Here is an 11,847-nt window from a genome sequence, read left to right on the forward strand (position 1 = left end):
TTCTGAGAGCATCTTTCTGGTATTAAGTGGTAAATCTGGACAAAGAACAGGCCACTCTGTGGTCCACACTGATATCCATGGTACTTGGAAGGTACATCATAAACTTGTGAAGAGAAATTGCAAAAGTTCACAAGAACCTGACCATAGTCTGGGTGGCAGTGGCTCATGCCTATAATCCTAGCTACTCAAGAGGCAGAGATCAGGAGGATCGATGTTCAAACCCAGCCCAGGCAAATAGTTTACAAGACCCATCTCAAAAAATACCCAATATAAAACAGGCCTGGTAGAGTGGCTCAAGTGGTAAAACGCCTGCCTAGCAAGCATGAGGTCCTGAGCTCAAGCCTCAGTACTTCAAAAAAACCCCAAAAACAAACAAACACCTGACCATGTTGACACTCTGACCTTGGACTCCAGTCTCCAGAAATGTAAGAAATAAATTTTTGGCAGGTGCTGGTGGCTCACACTGGTAATCCTAGCTTCTGGGGAAGTTCAGATTGGGAGGATCTTGGTTTGAGGCCAGCCTAGGCAAATAGTTCTTGAGACCCGCCCCCATCTCCAAACTAACCAGAGCAAAACAGACTGGAGGTGTGCCTCAAGTGGTAGAGCACCTGTTTTGCAAGTGTGAAAGCTCTGAGTTCAAACTCTAGTCCCACCAAAAAAAAAAAAAAGAAATTTCTGTTGTGTAAGCCACCTAGAGTATGGCATTTTATTATGGTACCCTGAGCTAAAAAAGAGCCTTTAAAGAAATTAAGTTAAAACAGGTCATTAGGACGGGCCTCAAGCCAGTAAGAGGTAAGGACACACAAAGATTCCAGACACTTGCACACACACAGATGGTCATGTGACTGCACAGTGAGAAGCTGTGGCATTTTTTTTCCCACAGTAGCCCTAGTAAACTAATCCACAGAGTGAAATCACAAGTACCATATTATTTGCAATCTCTGCTGGCATCAAAATTGATGATTTACTCAACCAATAATTCTTAAGTTTTTCGACATATTATGCCTCCAACTAAATGACTTGATACTATATGTAGATAAAGCTTCAAATCAGGAAAGCAAAATGAAAATGGCTTATACATTTTCCCTCTGAAAACACATCTCGGAGAACACCAATCACTGTGAACTTGTAAAGAGAAATCACATCCCATAAAATTCAAGGAGGATAAATGTCGCTTTCTCCTGTCAGGGCCTCCCAGTGAGTACATGAGCTTACCCAATCCTTCCAGTTCCTGAACAGCTTCTTTCCAGACAGGCTCGATGTGGATGCAGCTGAAGCACCAGTCTGAGGTGATCTTGATGAGGTAGGGTTTCCTGAAGCTATCGGGAACCACTTCATTCACATAGTAGGAGAAGTGCAGTAAATGCTTCTCATCAATGGAGTCCCGCCGCTCAGCATTGAAGGGGAAGTGGAAAAAAGACTCATCAAAATAGAAGTTTTCATGGAAATGGCGGAAGCGATACTCGCGCTGCTGCTGCTTCTGGTAGCCCTGGTTCTCTCCAGCATCGCCATAGTGGTCATAGTTTGTCCTCTTTTCTTCATTGGAGAGAATCTATAAAAAAGGAAAAAAGATGAGGAATCTAAAAACCACAAAAAGGCTCACTCACTCAAAGGAACCCCCCCAGCTGTGGTACTGGGCTTTGAACCCAGGGCCTTGTGCATTCCAGGCAAACACTCTAACATTAAGCTACATCCCCAGCCTTTTTCTATAAGCCAACAAAGAAAATAAATGTAAAGATTATGATATGATCTGATATCTTTTTTTTTTTTTTGTGGTACTGGGGTTTGCACTCAGGGCCTCATGCTTGCTAGGCAGGCGCTCTACCACTTGAGCCACTCCCCCCTTCTTTTTGTGAGTGTGTCGGGTATTTTCAAGACAGGGTCTCTTGAACTATTTGCCTGGGCTGGCTATGAACCTCAACGCTCCTGAGTAGCTAGGTTGCACACGTGAGTCACTAGTGACCACCTGATTTGATGTTGTAAATGCAGCTGCTCAGTGTTCCGAGAACCTCTTCTCTCAATGGAAACATTAAGGAAAAGCCAAGACCAAGACAGTTCAGTTGTTTAGACAGTTGTGCTCATGTCGGCAATAAAGATTTCGAGCTATCTCAGTGAGTGCTTCAGGAAAACAAGAAAGATGCAGCACAATTTTGATAACCAGTGCTCAATCTTAAGAAAATTGTCCTGGTCACATCAGGTCAATTTGCATCAAGCTATGAACAACAAAGAGTAGCCACAGAATTGACTCTACTGTCTTATGTGTTAGTTAAAATGCGAGCATTTTTTTGGGATGATGAGTTAACCCACAGGTTAAGCATTGTCTGTTGAAGAGTATTACCCTACAAAAATCAGGAAGCCAGGGACTCAGCTGGTGTGCATATTCTGGACCCAGCTACTTAAGCTGACATGTTGGAAACCTACTAAAAATCCTGTGTTTAAATCTATTTGTAACTTTGCGCTGCCTTAATCAATATAAGCAAATTAGAGTGTGATTCTTTAACTTGCTTCTAAAAATGTAACAGACATATATTCCAGGGAATTTCACAATTCTAATTAAAGCCTTTAAAATAGGTCAGATTTTCCAAGAGCTAAAGTGCTCAGGTACTTGTGTCAACATAGTGGACGTGGCCACGTATGTTCTCCACCATCACGTGGAAACTGTTGCAGGGCATGCGGATATGCCCCTTCAGAGAGGACATTGTAGAACTGATTGCTTAAGGCACACTTTATTTTTTTTGTGGTACTGGGACTTGAACTCAGGGCCTATACCTCAAGCCATTCCACCAGCCCTTTTTTGTGATGGATTTTTTTGAGATAGGGTCTCACAGAACTATTTCCCCAGGCTGGCTTTCAATCTCGATCCACCTGATCTCTGCCTCCTGAGTAGCTAGGATTATAGCCATGAGCCACTGGCGCCTGGCTCTAAGGCACACTTTATAAGCACTAATGAGGTATGACAGAGTTTGACACAGTACCTCATAAGCCTTGCTGATTTGAATGAACTTATCTTCTGCCCCAGGATCTTTGTTTTTATCAGGATGCCTGAAACACAGATGAGCAGCCAGTGAGAATGGCTTAAATTTTTCACACACAGTCATCTAACAAGCTCATACACTACATCAGAGGCAGACAAGGGCCATTTTGTTAAGACCATTTCCTAAAATATGGAGGAAGCATTCAGTTGCTTCACGTGATTATAATACATGCAACTGTGAAGCAGGCATTCCCTCCTGAAGTGGTCCAACGGGGCACATTTCCAAAGCAGCAGACAGCACTGCAGCATTTTGCAGGACAGGTGGCAGATGTGCATGTCTTCACACTGCTCCCCAATACCGCTTGGGTCATGGTGCTCAAGGTTAACTCACTCATTCATGAACCTGACCACTTGTCCCAGGAGGGCACCAAGAATCACTTCCTCCATACATTAGAGTGATTCTGAGGCAGGCACTGCTTTTGAACAACAGTCAGGTGAGCAGAAGAAACAGCTTTTAGGATGCACAGTGAAACTGTTTAATGGCCAGGTTTCACATAGTATCTTCCTCTGACTTTCAAGTTACAACACCTAAGTTTTCCTTATAATCTTGGTTACTCTGCTCTCTTTTGACTGCCTTTTACCTACAAATGGATAATGATTTCAAGGCCACATGTTTAAGTTGTGAAAAAATGCTACAGTTCATGCAAAGTTATTTTGACTAATCTTAGACCTACACAATTGACATCTGCTGTCACCAATAGCTGGCGATCAGCCGCCTCCATGTTGAGCTCATGCACTGTTCTAAAACCTAAGTTTATACCAATTTCAGCTTTAAGGATTTTAAAATTCTGGAAATCAGGGGTTATGTCTGCCTTCTTGACATTCCCTAAAATCTAAATTAGTGTTTTGTATAGATTGAGTTTCCAATATTCACTTAATTAAGAGATTCTGTATGACAGTTTGTTTACCTTTTGAGACAGGATCTTGCTAGGTAGTCCAGGCTGGCCTAGAATTCAAGATTGTCCTGCCTCAGCCTCCTAAGTGCTGGGATTACAGAAATGTAATCAGCCTAACATTTATTCTCTATGTAATCACTTCTGCTAACCTCTTCTAAATTTCCTCTAGCAAAGGTTCTGGAAAGATAAACAACTCATAGGGAAGTGAAGAACTACTAAAAACACACCAAGTGTGTTGGAATAAAAAAAGTCTACAATTCAACTAATTCATTCTAACAGGAATATGTTTGAATGAATTAGAGCACATGTTCTGATCTCTCTAAAAGACAAGGAAATTTCAAATAGTTGATTGTTGAATTTAGACATCATTCCATCCTTAACTATTTAATCCTTGCTTTCAAAAAAAAAATCTCAGCTAAACATAATGCAAATAGCATAGCCGAAGGAAATGAGATGGTGATTCCAAAGCATGTTTCTGGATGACAAAAAAGAAAAAAATAGTGTTTTCAATATTCAAACTTAGGCTGAAGGCTGAGTAGAAAATGATGTAATCATACAAATGAAGGTTTAACATGAAGAAATCTAGGGGAGGAAGGGAGGAAGGGGCTTTCACAGACTGAAGTGATGAGAGCTGTGCTGGCAGCTGGGTTAGGGAATATGGATCTTGCAACAGAGGCGGCCAAAGCCCAAGAACTGGGGAAGCACAGCTAGTGTCAGCTCGTAAGGAATCTTTTCCTAAGAGGGGAAGACAGCCCAAAGTTGAAAACATTTACAAAAGGGTGAATTCTGCCCAAGGAAAGTATCATCTAACTCCACTTTCAGTGAAAATGAAATTATTTCATGAATTGCAATACAATATGCAACCTTTAAATTTCAAAGTTAAGAAAATATTGTTCATGGTATGTACTCGCTAGTGACCCCTAAAGGAATAAAAACAAAGATGGAAAAAATACAGCAAAGAAAGAAGCAAATTAATTTTCTCTTCAGTTGACTGAACCATGTTACATCAATGCATTTTTCTTGGGGGTGGAGAAGGGTTGTTATTCTGCTAACATGAATGGCAGCCAAAAGTATCAACAATAAAAGTTAATTGTTGGGAGAGAAACATACTGAAAGAAAAAAGAAATTTCAAATGGTTTCACCAAGCAAGGGAAAACTCTTGTGAAGTCTGAGAAACATTTAGTAAAACACAACCTGCAGTTAACTACTCTGCTAGGCCTGTCCTGAAAAGTCAACCTGGGAAACACTGCTGTTTTTAGTGTCTCATGACCACTGTGATGTGAAATGGAAACCACTCCAAATGGTGAAACTACCAGAGCCCCAGTGACAGAAAGTAGTGGAAATGCACAGGTAAAATAAAATTTTAGATTTTCTCTGGATGACACTATATTTCTATGGTGATGAATGGCTCCTAGAGAGAATTTAATTAAGCAAGCAAAGCATATGACTCATTTAATCAATATCATAACACCTTTTTCAGCTCTGGAAGACAGAAAAGTCAAAGCTGTGCATTTTAATAGGTCCCACATCCTTCAGCTATCATCCCCTGTCCAAAAGAATGCTCTTACTTTAGGAATTAACTGCAGATTTATATTTTTTGCTTTAAACATAAAGGGAAAAGAATTTGAAATGTTAGTGAAAGCAAGTTTGGTATAAAGAGTCCCTGGAAAGCGGCCATGTATATTTAGAGATCATTGTTTTAGCATCCAATAATTCTGGACTCCTCATAATATGATCGAAAATATTCATTCAAAGCATTATATTATAAACCTGCTACCTTTATTGCAACAGCTTAGTACCAAGTTACATCTGCTCACAGAAGAAGAATGGTGCACAGGCTACAGAGTCATCTGCATATGGCAGCTTTGCTCCTGCCCAACTTCCTGCTCCCATTCAGGTCCTTCCCCCACAAACACTAACCCACTCAACCCCACTATGCACAAATGGGCAAATGATTGAAAAACAAAAGCAATAAATTCATTGTTGGTGCAGAACAAACTATGGAACCCAGAGGTCATATAGATTTAGCAACTCTGAGCCATGGTTTTCTCATCTGTAGAACAGGGTTAATCTGGAGGCTAGCAGGCAGGAGGTCTTAATAATGGCACCTATCACAAATCTGATTTTTCACTGCTTTTGGTTGGCTCGGCCAGCTGTCAGTCACCTGTATTTTACCCATCCTTCCCTCCTCCTGCTGCTCACCTCTCCTGCTTTATAATCCAACACTTCTGCTTCTTTGACAGAAGAAACCAATGACATTTGTCCAAAATAAGTTATCTCTATCCTGCTAATTACAATCCTGATAACATGTAAAATTATATTTCTATAAGTTCTTTTTAAAGTAATATACTTTATATTCAAGTAATATACTTGAATATCTCTTTTTTTTTTTTTTTTTGCAGTACTGGGGTTTGAACTATGGGCCTACACCCTGAGCCACTCCACCAGCCTTTTTTATTGTGGAGGGTTTTTTTGAGATAGGGTCTTGCAAACTATTTGCCCAGGCTGACTTCAAACCATGATCCTCCTGATCTCTGCCTCCTGAGTAGCTAGGATTACAGGTGCACACCACTGGCTCCTTTTTTAAACTGAGGACAAAAAGCACTTATTCTAAACTTTTTTAAAACTTAAAAATCATTTAGAGAATAGAGTTGTCTAGTGTTCTCTCTTGTACTTATAGTTACTTTATGAGTCATGGGAAGGGTAACTTACCCATTGTTGATTATATTGTTGTTTTAAAAAAAGCAAAGTTGCTTCTTACTTTAATACTAAATACACTAACAGTATAGCAATCATTTAAGCCACAGTATTCCTATAAGGGGGTTTCATAGTAAACACAGGTTTTGGATCTTATTACTAAAAATTATAGAACATGAATATTGGTTCTACATAAATATTCTAGACAGATATCTATCTATCTATCTAGATAGATAGATAGCTATATCCAGATATCTATCTATCTAGATAATTGAACACAGAAACAGAGACAGATAAAAGCCAATCATAATTTAGGCTCTATTCCCCCTACTAAAACTGCTTAGTTTACATTAAACTTGGTTTTCTTTGTTTCACCTACCATTCCCGGGCGAGCTTCTTGTAAGCCTTTTTAATGTCAGCCTGACTGGCTGTTCGGCTGACCCCTAGGACTCTGTATGGGTCAAAATCCAACGCAGACAGAATTTGCAGGATCACAACCAGAACTATCAAGAATTGCCAGGAAATGCTCAACTTTTTCACTTCCATTTTTCTTCCTTTCCAGAGCTGAAATGATTGAAGAGGCAATACGTTTCAGTGGCAGAAACTTGGGACAGTCCTGCTTTTTAGGTGAAGGTATAAGATATATAGATGAATATCAAACAAAAGATATAGCCAAGGTGTTTGACTGTATCTTTTAAAATCAACAATCTTACTACCACTTTTGAATATTACAAATAAGAACTATTACAGATGAAAAGGATGAGCAGTAAGAATTAATAGCGACTCTCCAGAATCCTGGGATTAGAAAAGCTTTCAAAATGACTGAAAATGAATGATGAAGAAATAAGTGAATGTGTGAAAGTATAGATAGGGTTATCAGGGCAACTACATCTCAAATACACGATTTCATCTCTCCTGACAATAAAGTTAAAATAGATGATTTAAGAATTCTTCACTGAGTATGTATTAAACGAATTCATGGTAAGATTTACCATGTGCTAGCCTACAGAATGGGATCATTGTGGCGTTCTTGGGCACTAAATAAGCAGAAAGATGACAGTGAAATGCTCTTAAAATAGTGCGCAGCTAAGACTTGGTAAGCCTTAATTCCATTCACCACATCCATTCAAACATGGAAATGACATGCTGCTCTTTCATTCAATTAGCAATACAAATGGGAACCTCAGATGAGAAAAAGTGGTGAGGAAAAATTGAGTTTTCCATGTAGAAGAGAATTAATGACAAAGGCTTGAAGAACAGGCATGGTCTGAAAATGCTTTAGGCTCTATCTCTGGTAGGGACTGAGTTGATTATGGGTTTTGGAATAATCGTGGCTGGTTAATAAACAAGGTACTGTGTTACTGTAGACATTTACACTCAGGGATGGGATTAGAATCTTTGTTACATCTTACAGCTCCTTCCCACCATGGGTCACATTTATCTTGAGTTTTCATACACCAATGAAGTGTTAAGTTCAAATGTGCAACATGACACCTTACTCAGGAGGGGGAAAACTCTGACAGGGGTGGATTTTGACAAGTGGAAGACGCGGGAGTCTGCCTGGGAGGCCTCAAAAAATTGACGAATCTGATGATCAATGTTTAGAACTCTGCATGCAGAATAAAATCCTAAAGCAAACCAGTCTTTCCCTTCAAACTGTTCTGTCCTGCAAAAGACGTGCGGGTGATGCAGCTATACTGGTGAAACCCACGGGCTGTGGAGTCAGGCTAAGATTGGGATCCAGCTTCCACTACTCTGTGACCTTGGGCGGGCTACTTCAACTGAGCCTCAGTGTCCTCAGCCTTGCGGCGTGGGGACTCGAGTATGTAGAGGGTTTACTGAGTAGACTCAGCAGTCGGTAGGTGGTCGGGGTGGTGCTTCACCTCGCAGCACGATCACTGCCATGTTCAATGTGCGGACCCCTCCACTAGAGAGGGGCGAGGGGTGTGAAATTCTGCGGACGACCCGCAGCTGCACGGCGCCGGCCTGGCGGCGGGAACACCTGCCCAACAGGTAGGCTGCGCCCCCACCTCCCCCCACCCCGGAGCAGCGTCCCCGGGGTCAGGCGACGGCTCCCGGGGACAGTGCTACGTGTGAGCCCCGCCTCGAGCGGCCGCCGGAGGTCACAACCCTCCCCCGCCGCCCCCGGGAACCCTGCGCCGGGCCCTGTCGGCTCCCGGTTCCCCCCGGGCCCAGCGGGGACTGGGAACGAGAAGGAACTGACGGGAGGTCCGAGCATGCTCGTCCCCGCCACGTCCGCGGCTCCGCGCGTCACGCCGGGAAGGAGTTACCGGGAAAGGGCACCGGCCCAACCGGCTGCAGCGTCCGTGCTCCAGTTAGTCCGCCGGGCCGGGAGCTTCCCGTCCACACCAGCACTCGCCCGGCCTGGGGAGGGGAAAGAGGCGGGGACCAGGCCGAGCGGAGTCACGTGACACTTAAAGGTTCCCGCGGACCCAAGGCGCACACTGACCGGGTGGAGCGCATCTACTCTGCAAATCTGTTTTGAGCCTTTCCATTCACCGTCTGCGCGTGGACCAGGCGGGGTTGCTATAGGAACGAGGCGCGCTCTTTGGCCGGGTCCAAAGGGTTGATGGGTGACCAGAGAGGCCAAAACGAGCCTCCTAGCGAGGCGAAGTCGCTATGCATCATGGGATACCGGAAAGACCTCCCCGATCCAGGGAGGGGTTTCCACTCCTACCAGGAGGTGGCCCACGTCTAGCAACAGTTGCTAGGATGGGGAAGCGATCGCTGGTCCCAGTTCTCTTTAACCCTATTCATAGAATCGTGGAGCATCAGAGTTGGAAGGGACCTTAGGGATCCTTTCTAGTCCAACTCCTCCAAATACTACTGAGGCACACAGAGAGACTTAGGAACTTGCCCGAGATGGTGGTGCCTCTCCCACCTCCCCCTCCGGAAGAGGCACAGAGATAAGCTTTCTCTTTCTTTCTTTCTGTCCTTTCTTTTTGTGGTATCATAGATTGAACTCAGGGCAGCTCCTCTACCACTTGAGCCACGCCTCAGCCCCATGACAAGCTTTCTTTTGAGTAAATGAGAAATCCTTTGGGCATACAAAGATTTCCTATTTCCCTGTTGTTTTTAGTTTAAAAAAAATAATAATTTATGTCATCAGTAATCTTTTGTTTCTTCATATTGTTTGTTACCTGTTTTTCCCCCCTGGAATGTAAGCTCCTGATGGCAGGTGTTTCCTATCTGTTTTCTTCACCTCTATATTCTTTGGGTCTACACAGACCTTGGCATGTACATGCTGCCAATAAATATTTAATAAAAAGCAGGGCACCAGTGGCTCACGCCTGTAATCCTAGCTACTCAGGAGGCAGAGATCAGACAGATCGTGGTTCAAAGCCAGCCAGGGCAAAGAGTTCAAGAGACCCTATCTGGAGAAAACGCATCACAAAAAAGAGCTGGTGGAGCTTGTGGTGTAGACCCTGACTTCAAACCCCAGTACTGCCAAAAAAAGTTTTTTGTTTTTTCAGTGCTGGGTATTGAACTGAGGACCTCATGCATGACTGGCAAAAGCTCTCCCACTAACCCATACTCCAGTCCCCCAAAATTAAGATTTTGCTGCTCAAATTGTTACAAACCAGCTGACTGGAGTTCTTTTGCTCTACCCAGAAAGAACTCATGGATAGGGCCAGGAGCAGCTCCTCCAGTTACTCTTGGCCCTTTCGGGTATTTGCGGATGGTGGAGTAGATGACAGTGAGCAAGGGCAATCAGCCCTGGGCCTTTGACAGTGAGAGTGGCAGCAGGGGGTTCAGGCCCGGGATTCAGGTCCGAGACCTCTGACAGCTAAGGCAGTGGCAAAGGGTCAGGCTTCAGGTTTGTAACTCCTGCATCTGGCAGCCTGTTCTGGCCCTAGGTGTTATGGCTCCTGCCATGTGGCAGTGAGTCTCTCGGCCAAACAGCTCTCCTCTGCCCCACAGATATTTCTCCTGCCAGCAGCTGCCTGCCCCATCACTCCTGTCAGTTTTGCTCTGGCCACTCAGCTTGCCAACCTTACTGCTGCTGCCCTTTCTGTCAGGGGAGCTTCCTCCCACTCACCTGCTGCTGCTTCTCTTTTTCTATTATCAGCTCAGAAAAGGTAGGCAAGACTACTTGAAAGACAGCCTTTATTGGAACCTAATGTCATAACAACAGAACAACAAGTAAGGTCTCTCCTAATTGCTCACAAACTGAGTTGAACAGTGTATTTATATAGTGGGGGGGAGGAGGGGGACAAGGGTGTCTGCACCAATCACAACAGTCCCCTCATGTTAGTACCAATCATGGTACAGTCCAGTATGCAAATGAAAGATGTTTGCACCAATCACAGGTATTTATTGGGGCAAAGTGACCCTCCTCCACTGGACTGGGTGGAAGTTGCAGTTATGGCAGTTGGTTTTCTGTTGAGCCAAAGCACCTTTGAAAAGGATGCTTACAACAAAGGCTTATCGGTACATAAACAATACATACCAGTGCTTTAACAATGCCTAACTTCTGTCTCAGTGTCCCAGGGAGAAGTGGGGCCCTACCATCTGTTTCAAAGTGATGACATTTGTTAAAACTTATAGGAGTCCATTGTTTTGGACTGAACTCCAGTACTGGGCGTCAACAGACCAAAATGGAGTCATTCATGCTAAAGCTGTCATGGAATTGAAACTGTTATTTATCTGAGGTTCTTTCTAGAGAAATCTGGTGAGAGAGATAACAGCCATGTCCCCAGCAGACCACTTTTAGCCAACGGGATAAACAAGTCTCTTCTTTAACCTTTGTACGAAAGTGATATAACTTTGAAATAACCAATCAGCTCTTTGTTTCCTGTTTCTGCTTTCCTCAACCCTTCTGTCTATAAAATCAACCTTGTCTGCTCAGTTTATGTAGAACGCACAGTCTACTTTGTAAGGGGACACATGTGAGAAAACAATAAAATGACAGAAAAATTTCTGGGAACAGGTTATAGAAATGACCCTGGGAACATAAAGGGAACAGATGGCAGAAGTAACTTTGTTTTGGGTAAAGGAAACAGGAGGACACCCTTAAAAGTAAAACATCTAAGGAATGTGAGAAGTGATCTTTTCATGCAAGTGGTAAAGCGCAACAGTCTTTTTTCCTAGATAAGGGAAGCAAAAAAAAGCATTCCTAGAGGCAGACATCTAAGGAGATGAAATATAGACCTCCCCAAAGAAAGTAACTCAGCACTTTCCCAAGATAAACAAAAAGGA

At 43.2% G+C, this 11,847-nt stretch overlaps 1 protein-coding gene across 5 annotated transcripts in view; it reads right to left on the reverse strand.

The window, feature by feature from the left end:
• The window catches only part of Dnajc16 (DnaJ heat shock protein family (Hsp40) member C16), a 34,266-nt gene extending 24,994 nt beyond the window's left edge, over window positions 1–9,272 (reverse strand). Inside the window, exons 1-4 of one of the 5 annotated variants that reach the window (XM_020173236.2) lie at window positions 9,098–9,260; window positions 7,007–7,191; window positions 2,976–3,042; window positions 1,216–1,552 (exon numbers count right to left, since the gene is read on the reverse strand). In XM_020173236.2, coding sequence (XP_020028825.2) covers window positions 1,216–1,552; window positions 2,976–3,042; window positions 7,007–7,173 — 571 coding nt within the window. In that variant the 5' untranslated portion in view covers window positions 7,174–7,191; window positions 9,098–9,260. Of the gene's footprint in view, window positions 1–1,215; window positions 1,553–2,975; window positions 3,043–7,006; window positions 7,192–8,918; window positions 9,070–9,097 lie in introns of those variants that run through there. The other 4 variants (XM_020173235.2, XM_074081284.1, XM_020173237.2 and 1 more) reach the window with 4 other exon arrangements.
• Window positions 9,273–11,847: the final 2,575 nt, after the last annotated feature.

The sequence above is a fragment of the Castor canadensis genome, chromosome 7 (genome assembly GCF_047511655.1).
Source record: "Castor canadensis chromosome 7, mCasCan1.hap1v2, whole genome shotgun sequence".
Classification (NCBI taxonomy): domain Eukaryota; kingdom Metazoa; phylum Chordata; class Mammalia; order Rodentia; family Castoridae; genus Castor; species Castor canadensis.